Source organism: Myotis nattereri, assembly GCF_964212035.1.
Source record: "Myotis nattereri genome assembly, chromosome: 5".
Lineage (NCBI taxonomy): Eukaryota > Metazoa > Chordata > Mammalia > Chiroptera > Vespertilionidae > Myotis > Myotis nattereri.
The window spans coordinates 85,921,854-85,934,550 of record NC_138080.1 but is presented as its reverse complement, the minus strand read 5'-3'; the positions used below and the strand labels follow the sequence as shown (position 1 = coordinate 85,934,550).

Here is a 12,697-nt window from a genome sequence, read left to right as displayed (position 1 = left end):
TGATTAGTTTCACAATCTACCAGCTTTGAGCACCTATTGTGTGTCAGATTCTGCACTAGACAGAAAGGATAGAAATGTAAGTCACTTCTCTTCCCTGTCTCTGAGCACTTCATTATCTAATGCAGTAGACCTGTAAGCTGATGATTGATGGGTTGACTGATAGATTCATTCATCCAGTAGACAATTACTGCACACCTTCTATGTACCAGGCATTTTTCCTCTCTAGAGCATACAACTTGAATAAGATGTACCCACCCTATGCCTTTGCTTTATCACATAATAAAATGAAGTGGATTCATGGTTTGTCTGTCCAAAAAGCTTTTAAGCCAAGTCTGTAAAGGTGGATCCACTTAATGTTTGTTCTGCATTTCAGGCATCATCATGTGATAAGTGGTGAAAATTTAGTCCCTTTAAGCCCCATCTCCTGGGGGTTGAGTTTAAGCGTTGGAACTTTATTTGAAAGGACTGTATTGATTGGGCTTTGATTTGGTCTTTCCTTTACCAAATGGAGGTACTAAATAGTGGTTTGGCCTCACTGGTAGGGCTTTTTCTTTTCTTTTCTTTTCTTTTTTTTTAAATTACTTTATAGGTCTCTCACTTTCTCTCTCTCTCTCTCTCTCTCTCTCTCTCTCTCTCTCTGCCCCCATTTTCCACCTTCTATTTCAAGCTGTTCTGCTTAAAAAGATTAAAGTGGTATGAGAGAGGGGGGGAAAGGGGAATAAAAATCAACCGTCGCACTGTGAACATAATTGATTCAATAAATAACGTCTTTCAATTCCCCAGGCAAACCTCAAAGTCTTCACTTATGTCAATTAGTGTTCCTCTCTGTAAGTGGTGGGTTCCTAATTTAGACGGATGGGGAGAGTTCACAGAGCTTGCTTCCTAAGGAAGGAGTGTGCTTTTCTGGTTTTAAAGACATAATGTGTTGATTTAGGCGCCCACTCTGCAAAAAGAAGCTTGAAGCAGAATTAACGTGGCTGTTTCTCATCTTCTTGAAAATAGAAGGAAGACATTCAGTTATTGTCCAGGGGTTTGTTGAAACAACAACAACAACAAAGGAAAACGGGGAAGAAAATCTGCTAGACTAGATGATACAGGGACTTTGTCTTGTTTGTTCACCATTTATTGTCAGTGCACATAGTAGGTGCACAATACGTATTTGCTGGCTAGATCTCTTAAATGAATGAGAGAAGAAAGGAGAACAACTCAGGTCTGAGATTAAATTTCATTCCAGAGGTTATTTCACCACCTGCCCCATCCCTCTCCTTTCCCATCTAATCCTTTAAAAGGAGAGTAACTCTAAAGTATAAGATTGTTGTATATACTGTATCTTCAGACATGAATTTCGTCAATTTCCAGACCGGCAGAGTTGAAAGGGATCTTGGAAGTGATGTTAAGCTGCCATTTATAAATTCTAGTAAATGGACACGTTGTGTTTTAGAACCACGTGAGGTGTGTTATAAATCTGCAGATTCCAGGCTCTAACACTGGAAGTTGTGGCTGAGTCAGTCTGGATAGGGCTTGGGCATCAGTATTTGTCTTTGTGGGTTCTTAGGATTTCCTGTGAGCAGCTGGGTGTGGATAGTACTAACTAGTCAGACTTGCTATTCCCTGAGCTCTATTGGTTTAAGTCAGTGGTTGGCAAACTGCAGCTCGTGAGCCTTGAGTGTGGCGCTTCCACAAAATACCAACTTCTGCGCATGGGCCATGAAGTTTCAATTGCACTGTACATGCACACCGCACGTGGTATTTTGTGGAAGAGCCACACTCAAGGGGCCAAAGAGCCGCATGTGGCTCGCGAGCTGCGGTTTGCCAACCACTGGTTTAAGTTACTTCTTGGGAAAGGTGACTAGCCCAGGAGAATAATTGGCAGACAGCGACCCAGGTGTCCTGACTGAGTTCAGTGCACCGGACCTACAGTTTGCTGCTTTGTTTACCCAACACTCTATGCTTCTTAGTGTCCTGCCAAGACCTTTTAATTAATGCTTCTTCCTTCCAAGTGATAGTATTTGTGGTGATAGCTAGCCAGAATCTGGAGGATCTTCTGAAATGTTTACAGAATGTTACATTTTGTTGAATGTATTTGGGTACTAAATATGATGTTTTATTGTCTTCTCTGGAGATGCATCCCTCTCCCATGGCTCAGAATAAACCCCCAGTAGGAAGCCACTTCTTTTCTCTTGTAGTATCTCTGAGAATCATCAGGGCACTTGTTACTCACATTCCCATTAAATCAAAGGCATCTTGTGAAGGGTTGGGAACCTGTATTTTAAATATGTTTTTATTAATTTGTTAGAGAGAGATAGAAACATCGATCGGGTGCCTCCTGCATGCCCCCTGCTGGGGATTGAGCCTGCAACCCAGGCATGTGTCCTGACTGGGAATCAAACTGTGATCTCTTGGTGCATGGGACGATGCTCAATTCACTGAGCCATACCAGCTGGGCAGGAATCTGTATTTTAAATTAGCTTGGATCATTAGTATTCTCTCTAAACTATTTTCCAGTCCCTGAGAACTGTGTTCCATGTCCCTGGATCCAGCTTTGACTTCCTTTAGAGCCCAGCGGTTCTCAACCTGTGGGTCGCGACCCCTTTGGCGGTCAAACAACCCTTTCACAGGGGTCGCCCAAGACCATCCTGCATATCAGATATTTACATTACGATTCATAACAGTAGCAACATTACAGTTATGAAGTAGCAATGAAAATAATTTTATGGTTGGGTCATAACATGAGGAACTGTATTTAAAGGGCCAGAAAGTTGAGAACCACTGCCCTAGCCCATAATTACATCATAATCCTGTCTTCCCATCTGACGATTATCTTCTGGTCTTCACAACTTGTTCTTGAAGGAAGAAAGAGGGACTATCTTCTTTCCTGTTTCCTGCAGGGGACTTGACTGGCCGAGGTGGGTGGGTAGGCAGTTGAAATGTACAGTAGTGGAGTGAGCATGGTGAGAAGGTGAGGAGGTGGCCCCTGAAACACAGGAGAATGCCTGTGTTCTTTCCTGCTGTATTACTTAATAGCTGTGTAACTTTGGGCAAATTACTTAAACCTCTTGGAGTTTCTGTTGCCTCACCAGTAAGATGGGTAAGAATGGTACTTGTTCAGAGTTTTGTGTGTATTAAACAAGGTGTCCTAGGTCAGCTGTCAGGACACACTGAGAGATGGAGATCTGGGTGCAGAGCGTTGTCGAAGAGGACCTTAGGGACAACTTGTGGGGAAGGCAGAATTATGCTGCAGGTGACATTGAACTGTGACACAGTTGCAGTGAAGGTCTCAGCTGATCCCATGGGGAGCTGGAGATGGGATGCTCCTCAGAGTTGTTCCGAATTGAGGGAAGGGGGCCAGGCCTTTAGACCCCTGTATCCACGAGTCATTGCATGTGGGCTGCCCCTGGAGAGGGGACATGATCTCGGGGAAGGCAGCCCTTTGGCTGAGAGGGTGGCTGTGTGCCATTAGCAGCCGACAGTGCTGGCAGAGGGTAGGGAGGGGAGGTGCCTGAGTCCCTGAGCGGATGTCCTCAGTGCACCCAGCACCCACAACCCAGGATAATGCACATAAAACCTTAGCAGTGAATGTAGAACCTTTGTGAATATTCAATTAATATTAACAATTGCTATATTATTCCAGCTCTGCCAATGCCATGTAGTAGCTGGGGGCTTTTAAGAAGTTAATTTCTCACCCTAACCAGTTTGGCTTAGTGGATGGAGCATCGGCCTGCGGACTGGGGGGGTCCCGGGTTCGATTCCGGTCAAGGGGATGTACCTTGGTTGCGGGCACATCCCCAGTAGGAGGTGTGCAAGAGGCAGCTGATCGATGTTTCTCTCTCATCGATGTTTCTAACTCTCTATCCTTCTTCCTTCCTCTCTGTAAAAAAATCAATAAAATATATTTTTTAAAAAAGAAGTTAACTTCTCTGGACTGTCTTCTTATGTCTCCATTTTAAAATGGAGATCCTAAACTCCCTACTTCCCTGAGTAGTTCTGAGCACACATGGAGATAATATATGTGAAATTGATGAGCAGATTAGAAAAATGTACAGCGTGACTGTGAGCCTACTTTTCGGAAATGAATATAGGGCCATGACTTGGATTCCTTGAAGGGGAGGGTTGTGATCACTGTAAAAGCTCTTGTCTGTGAAATGTGGCGTTTTGATTTTTCTTTCTTCTCTCTACAGGGAATTCGAATAATGGAGATGCTGCTGAAGGAGCAGTGTGGTGCCCCCTCAGCCGAGTAAAGAACCATCAGTGAGTACCAAGAGCCTAACCGGAATTGGTTACTCAGGCCGTGTGTTCATGCTTATAAGCCTGGTGTTATGCATCTGCCTCCTTGGGCTATTCATGCTGTACATTTCCTGGTTGTATGCACAGGGGATGATCTCACAGGTGTTTCATTATCTGTTCTGTATCTTTACTTACTTGGTTCTTGATTTCAGAGCACTTTTGTACTACGTGCTGGGTTACAACTGCACTCAAATTGTTTAAACTGCTCAGCGCAATCCAACATGATTATCATTCTCAAGGTGGCATAGGTTTGGAGAGACCGGAGCTCAGCATAAACGGAAGCTTTAATTTTATTGTTCTGAGAACAAGGAAAGGAGGGATTTAGAGTTTCTGAAAGGGATATCTTGACTGGCCAGTGAAATAAATATATTTTATCAGTCATCAATTGGGGATGGCTGCCTGAAATGCTATGGAGAAGGACTCTGAGGCCTTGAAAATAAGTCTCAAGCTCTGGGTCAGGGTGTGTTGATTGACTAGCAATGTCTGTCACAGACACAGGATGGAAGAAAGAGCACTTTTGCAGGAGCACATGCCCCTTCTAGTTTAGGGCAAATAATGTAGGGTTAACAGATAGCAGGGGGATTTCGGAATTACTTACATTTTTTCCCCTTGATTTTTTATTGTCTACATCAAGGAGAATGGCTTCATAGTGGAAAGGGAATAAAAACGTTATTTAAGAGAGACTCAAAGCCTAAAATAAATGAGTATAGTGGATTTGCATCTTATGACATTTATTGGACTTGGATTTTTAACATCTGATAGGAGGTAAGACCTTTAAGCAGTGCAAACATTGTCTTGGGTATTTCAAAATTATCTCTAATTTCCTTATGTTGGCTTAAAACTGTGGTACACATGGTTTTGTATGAGCAACCTGGCATTCCATACGATAAAGCCTGAGGGGAATTAACCAAGGAAGAAGCAAAAGGAGCATTTATGTGCAAGTAGCTCAGCATTCAGAGCATACTGGTCACACCTCTGCATGGGAATTTGAGAATTACAAAGTGTTTCTGCTTGTTTGCAGGCTTGACTTCATGTATACTTAACACATATTAATAGATTTATTGATTCCTGGGAAGGGGAAACAAGATCATTTCCTGTAGCACAGGCATGGTGCACGGCAGTTGCTCAAAAAATGTTGGAATAGAATCGGAGTATTGTGTGCTCCCATATCCACTCTGTTCTTTGGAAAGTTGTAAGAAGATCGTCACCCTGCGTTCCCAGGCTGACGTTTTTGTGAAGCTCACTAAGCCGCTCCAATGTTTGTGTGCTCAGGCACAGATTCTGTCTTACCCAGGAGAGTGGGATGAGGCGTCAGCTCCGTGCTAAATAAGAGAATGAGGGACGAGTATATCTTGGTTTTCAAACTTTAAATTGGTGGTTTTGAAACTTGAGTGAATATCAGAATCATCTGGAGGATTTTTTGAAACATGGCTCGATGGGTCCCACCCCCCGAGTTTCTGATTCAGTAGGTCTGGGTGGAACCTGAGAAGTTGTTTTTAACGTTTCCAGGCAGTGCTGCTGCTGCTGCTGCGCCAGGGACCACGGTGTGAGAACCATTGCTTAAATGAGTTTGCATCTCTGAATGGAGACAGATTGAAGGGGCTCTGAGAACGCTATTAGCTGGAATTCGACACTGTTGTCATGTATTCCATCGATTTTAGATTCACCAGAGAAATGACTGTGTGTGGCTTTACCAGTATCTCAGCCTCTTGCCTTTTTTCCTGCTTGAATGTTGATGGGCTCCACACTGGAGCCAAGACAACGGAAAAGAAAGGAGACAAGACTCACACCAACTTGTGTTTTTTATTTAAAGCAGCAGTCACCAACTGGTGGTCTGTGAGGTCCGAAAGGTTGGCGACCACTGATTTCGAGCGTTGCTAGTGCAAATGAGGAAATTAAACAAGCATTCCCTGTTGTCTTAAATTACCTATTTTTGTTGTTGTTTGTTTTTGTTTTGAGAGCTAAGTGTGAACTCAGGACTTTGTAGTGTTTCTGAAAAGTTACTTATTTTCCTCTCTTAAGGGAAGTGGTTGAGGTCTGGATACCACCAAGAGTTCAGTGCAGGACAGTTAAAGATTTAAAGCACTTAATGACATGGAGTTCCTGAAGGATTTACATAATTCAGACTCTCATTATCCATGATTCTCAGAGGAGCAAATGTAAAGTAAGATATTATAACCTTCCCACAGAAATCCACAATTACATTCACAGTTACTACAAATTAGAGACTATTGCTAGGCTTTAAGCTTTTTTCAAAATCAGCTTCATTGAGATATTATCTCTGTAAAACTAAGCTGACCAATTTTGAGTGCACAGTTTGGTGAGTTTTGGCAGATACATATACAGTTATGTAAGTATCACCAAAAGCATGAGATAGGACATTTTGAGGGTCTGCTGTGCTGCAATGTTGTTGGCTGCTTATTGTTTCCTGTTTTTAACCCCATTTTCTTGACTATTTTTACAAAGTTTTTGCAAACTTGAAATGTGGTTGTTTTAATGGAACTCTTTGTTTTTTTTCAAAATTAGCTTATAGAAAGCGTGAGAATGGTTTAAATGGGAGAACTACTGATTTTATGAGCAGTAAAATGCCACATTAAGAGAAAAGGTGTGAGGAATGAGTTCTGTAGCTATAGAGCAGGGATCGACCCAGAGGCCAAATCCAGCCTGCTGTCTGCTTTTGCAAATAAAGTTTTATTGGCATGCAGCTATGTTCCCGGCTGTGTTCTCACTACAACTGCAGAGAGAATTGCTGTGACAGACATCTTACACACTGCAAAGCCTAAAATATTTTCTATCTGGTCTTTTAAGAAAATGTTTCTGTCCCCTGGGTTAGAGCATGCCCTCTCCTAAATAGGTCACCTTGTGGGGTGGTTTGTCCTTTTTTTAAATGTAGCATTTGATCAGCTCTGTTCCAGAGTTAATAATGTGACAGTTTATGTTCTCTACATTAGCTCCGACATCACCACTTGGGTGATGTTATTCTAAGACATAAAAAGCATTAAAGTGAACACAACAATGAAGTTAACATACCGGCTGCAGCAATCATTAAAATTGCTCATGAAGTTCCAAGGCCCATGCCTGGTGGCATAGGTGTATAGGCATCCGTGTGGCAGGTAACGTGGCACTGCGATGTGGCCGTGGTAGGTGCTGTGGCCGTGTGCTCCATTTGCCAGCTTTGGGCTTTTGCAATTTTTACTTTTTAATAAAAACATTCTGTGGGGTTTGTACAAATATATGTAAGGAGACATTATTTTTATATTTCTACATGGTAAGGAGATATTATTTAATATTTCTATATGATACCACATTTCAAATTTGCACAATTTACAAGCCAGTTTCTGTTCTGTTTGTTCATTTATTTTGTTCTCGGGTTCTGTATATAAGTAAATCATATGGTATTTGTCTTTCTCTGTCAAAAATGTTATTCATAATTTACATTCACATAGAATATGACTACATTGTGTGTGGTACCTAGCCCTAAAGATACTCCCCAGCGCCCTCTGGCCCGTATGTTCAAGTGGGCGTTGGACAGTTAAAAAGCTTAGCAGGTGATTTTTCTCAAGAGCCAAACTGGAGGTTCATAAATCTCACTAACCAATATGCTTGTGCTGCTGCTGCTGACACGTCCATTGGATAGATTTTTGATTTCCTGTCATTTTTGAATAAAACAAATAGCCCTGACATGTGTTTGTTCTTGCCTCTGGCAGTTGGGAGACCGGGCATGCTGAGGTTCAATAACACAGCAGAATTCTTTCACATCGGAATGATTAAGACCTCAGTTTCAGCTATATCTTTGAACTAGCTCCTTTAGGTGGTTGGACTTAATAAAATGAGGTGCTTGCTCTGTTCCAAGATCATTAGGAGGCAGAAATGCAATTTCTTCGAAAATTACCCGTAGTAATAGAACTCAAGTGACTCGTGTAAGAGTTGCTTCAGAAAAGAGGGCAAGTAAGTATTGATTGGTGAGACATGTTTATGAGGTGATAAAGCCTGTTTGCTTTCTCTTGCAGGGGAGCTGTGTTGTGTCTACTTCTGCTCGAGAATCACTTCTCGGACACAACATCTCCAAGACTCAATTTTCGAAATGCAGGTTTAAGGATGCGGTATCGGCAGCTTGAAGAAGAGGAAACTTTCTTGCCGGGACCTGAAATGACACACCTCCCTGAGAGCCAGCCTCAGTAGCGGCACTCATGGAGATAAGTCCTCCCAGCTGGATTTTTATGGCATAGACTCTTCACGATTTTACAAATACAGGGAAAACCCGTAGAAGATGATGTTGCCCTTCTTGAGGGTACCCTGCTGATTGCCTGGTGTTGGGTTTGGGTAGCCAGGGACAGGCTTGGACACTGGTGTTTGTGCCTTTATGTGATCTCCATCATTGCCCATAGGATTCATGAGAGGATTCTGGGACAAGTAAAGGAATGGAACCTGATACCTGACTCACAGGTGGCCTGGAATGGATAGGAATGTGCCAGACCTGAGGTGAAGTGAAGGCACATCTATAGTTATGATGAAGATTCTCAGAAATCAGGAGCATTGGATTTAGACCCATAAGTACTACATAATTGCCATCATTATCGCTTTTATAATGTAACATGTGAGCTGTGGTTTGTTTCGCTGAAAAAACATCGGATGGAGAATGGGGAGGTTATATGTGCATAATCTTGGCTCCTACTAGTCCATTCTGAGATGTGGAGCAGACATAAGCTCTCTGTTTTCACTAGGCGAGTGGGGATAATCGGACACAGACCTTACTACCTGTGGGTTGTGATGATTAAACAAGGTATTTAGTGTGAAAAGCACGGGTTTGGGAGTCAGAGAGACAAACCTTGGTCTGACTCCAAGCGCTACCACGCACTAGCTCACTAGAACATAATTTTAAACCCTTATGAAGCCCAATTTTTAAAAATTTGTAAAATGGGATGATAGAATTAACTTTGTGAGGTTGTTGGACCAATTTGGATCACATATATATTAAGTGCCTAGCATTCCTGGTACATAGGAGAAGTCTATTAAATAGAAGCCATTCTTATTATGCAAAACTATTTAGAAAATGTACTTTTCAAATGTAATGTAAAGTTCTATTACTGTTTGAAAATTAGATGACAGTAGTTTGCATTTTCCATGATTGGAAGCCAAATTATAAATGGATACGACCAACCAAACGCTTGAAGAGAGGCAAAAATTTGCAATTCATCTTAACATAAAAACTGGGCCGTTAGTGGAAAGTTGTGGGGAAATTGTTTTATTTTTTTAATATTTGAAATACTTCCTACTTAGTGCACTGATGAATTTCAAAGCAATTGTGTTCTTTTTATACAAGCCTGCCACTGTGAGCCTCATCTGATTGTATTTGAACTATTTGTGCTGCCTAGGTTTTGTCTCGGGATAATTTCTTCTCGTTTCCTTCGTGTTTTATTCTCTACTTGTGTTGGAAGGAAAATGAGTGGTAGGAACCAGAACACACTTTGACCTCCTTTTCCATTTTGTAAATGGCATTTTGTAGGCCTTTGGAATAATTGCCCACTTCCAAAAATAAGAGGTGATGTGAATTATCACAGAGGCGAGAGGTAAGAAATTTGTATTTGAAGATTGATAGTGAAATAAAGTTAACCCTTTAGACTCAACATCTTGCATCCTTTGAAGGCAGGAGTTCTCAACCTTGGCTGTCCATTAGGATCAACAGGGGAGCCTTGTGCAGTCCTAACACCCTGATTACACCCCAGACCAATAAATCAGAATCTCTGGGCAGAACCCAAGCATCAGTGTTTTTAGAAGCTCTCTAGGTGATTCCAATGAGCAGCTAAGGATGAGAACACTACGATGATTTGCAGACATCTGATTTCTTTCTTAACACCTCTGAAGTAGGAAAGATTCTTTATAGTAAGAAATGGAAATAGTGAAGCACAGAGAGGCTGAGTTTTTGCCTGACTTCCTTGAGGCTGGGGTGGCCAGTGCAAATGTTTGCAACAGGTCCAGGTCCGGCAGGTGATCTGATGAGTGAAGCAGGCTGGCGGCCACTGGGGAGACCCGGTGAGCATGTGCCTGGAGCAAGGTAATCAGCAGCTTCCAGCACAGTGTTGCCACGTGGCTGCTTTGGCTCGTTCTTCCAATTTCCAATCTTCTGGAAAAAGAGAGACTTAAGAAAAAAAAAAAAAGAAATATGATTTTTACATGTTGGTGACAAACTCAGAATTGTTTAAAACGCTGCGCTGGCCAAACAAAACATGTTTGCTAGTCGTTTCCAGCCTCCGCTTCAAGAGTGTAAAGGACCAGCCTAAACATCCCAGCCAACGTTGAATAGATTTGCATCTCCCTATTCTGGATCTAAGCTGCCTTCTGCCACTGCTCCAAGCCTGCTTTTAGTAGGTGCATTTCCCTCCCATTTCCCCAGAACTCTCTGGACTTGTATCAGCCACCTTCCCTCACTCCCCTTGTCTCCTATGGGCATCCATTGCTTCAGGCCTCACATCTGTGGCTTAAGAAATTTTATGCTTTTAACAAAATTAATGAGGGCTTGTTAGAGTTCATTTTTATTACATGTCAGAATCCTTTTCCTGTGAGGAAACATGTAGAAGCCCACATTTAATTTAATTTTTTTAATCCGTAGTCTAGTGTAAGAAATGTCAAAACCAGGAATGCGGCCTTATTGGGCACGTGAGGAACATGGGTGGGAAAAGGTTAATTCCCAGACCTGGTCAGTCTTCCCCTTCAAGGTGATGATTTACTCCAGTGAGTCCTAGGCTTCCACTTGTCCCAGAAATCCTTGGACCCTTGCGGGGGTGGGGAGTGGGAACATATGCATGTCCAGGGCCTCCCCCTGTGATTCTGATTCATGCTATTTCAGTAGGGCCGGGGTGGGGGGTGGAGTGGCGGGGGGGGGGGGCGGTGTCTGTGTTTTAAAACAAGTTCCCCAGGACAGTTGAGAAACCCTGCTTTAGCAGAGGTGTTTGTGGCCTCTGCATCTTTGATCATTTAAGAAGGTTTGCAACTGTTGGGCCTGGTAGTCATTACATTGGATCACTCAGGATATAATATAAAGTTCTTATGCAGAGAGAAGCTGACTTAAGCTATCTCTACATGACTGAGGTGCTTTTACCATGAAGAGGCTTTTATGGTTTCAGTTATATATGGATAAAAAAAACCCACGGTGCTATATTTGTTTTATATAAGTAGCATATGTGTAGTAAGATCTCATTTATCAGACATGGTGGGGTGCATGGTCTAGACAGCTTAAGGTTGTCCTTAAAGTTGCTTGTCTTTGGGGCTTTATTGCAGCCACTTCTTAAGTCAGTATACACTTCCTTGCTTTGGCAAACCAGAATCTACTGAAGATGATGAAATCTTTTCAGGGTCGTTATATGTGTTCTGGATTCTTTCAGGTCCTGTTTAGCTTTGTTAAAGCCCCTAATGGTCCTGCTCCGAGTTCTGCGGATTTTATAGCTTTTCTTTTCTCTCACTGTCATTTCTCTCTGACAATACTCTGCCTGCCTCTAGGAACTTTCCTCTCATGTGCTGTGGGAGTGGGGAACCATGGAACTGTATACTGCATGCCAGGTAGTGGTAGACAGGCTCCGAAGGAGGCTTCGGGAGGCGTTTCTGGCAGTTCCAAGAATGAACGTTGCTGCACTGATTTAGCGACATTATTTTAGTGATTCCACTACCTTCTTCTAACTCACTTCCTGATCCCCAGCTGCCGATGTCAGACCTGTGACCGCAACATGAGTGAGAATTGCTACAACTGGTTTCTCTTGATTTTTAATCTACTCCCTCCCCCAATCGTGCTGGTATTTTTATATGTACAGTTCTATGATGTGAAACTTAAATAGATTAGCATCCAAATGAACATTTCTCAGGCCAAGTTTTTGTGAAGGATAATTAAGTGTTTTTGGTTCAGTATGGTTGTGATTGGAGCTATAAATCAGTTGTCTACCTATGAAATTCGATCCTGCAGTCATTCTGAAATAAAGGTGTTACAAGTCATATTTATGTGTGAATTCTCATTTCGTGGGGTATTACATCACCCAGCAGCGCTTGTGCTTATCATTTGTCCTAATGACCCTGTTTCTGGTCAGTGTCCCCGGATGAGGGTGTCATACCAACTGTATGTTAGGGTCCCCTTCCCCTAAGGTGATGCTTTCAAGTTTCTCCCAGAAATAAGCGGAGGTCACTTGTATTGGGTGACTCCAGTGGGCCATGTAGTATTGGGTGACTCCAGTGGGCCATGTAGTATTGGGTGACTCCAGTGGGCCATGTAGTATTGGGTGACTCCAGTGGGCCATGTAGTATTGGGTGACTCCAGTGGGCCATGTAGTATTGGGTGACTCCAGTGGGCCATGTACTAAAGGAGCAAAGGACTAGGGTCTGCAGAGGGAAGAAGCACAGCACAGACACAGCCCAGGAAGTCAGGTTC

At 42.6% G+C, this 12,697-nt stretch overlaps 1 protein-coding gene across 1 annotated transcript in view; it reads left to right on the top strand.

Annotated features, from left to right (window-relative positions):
• Positions 1-10,426, top strand: part of PRELID2 (PRELI domain containing 2) — a 64,129-nt gene extending 53,703 nt beyond the window's left edge. Inside the window, 2 exon segments of the mRNA XM_081093226.1 lie at positions 4,179-4,248; positions 8,295-10,426. Of these exon segments, the coding sequence (XP_080949352.1) occupies positions 4,179-4,238 (60 nt within the window). The 3' untranslated portion in view covers positions 4,239-4,248; positions 8,295-10,426.
• The last annotated feature ends 2,271 nt before the right edge of the window (positions 10,427-12,697 follow it).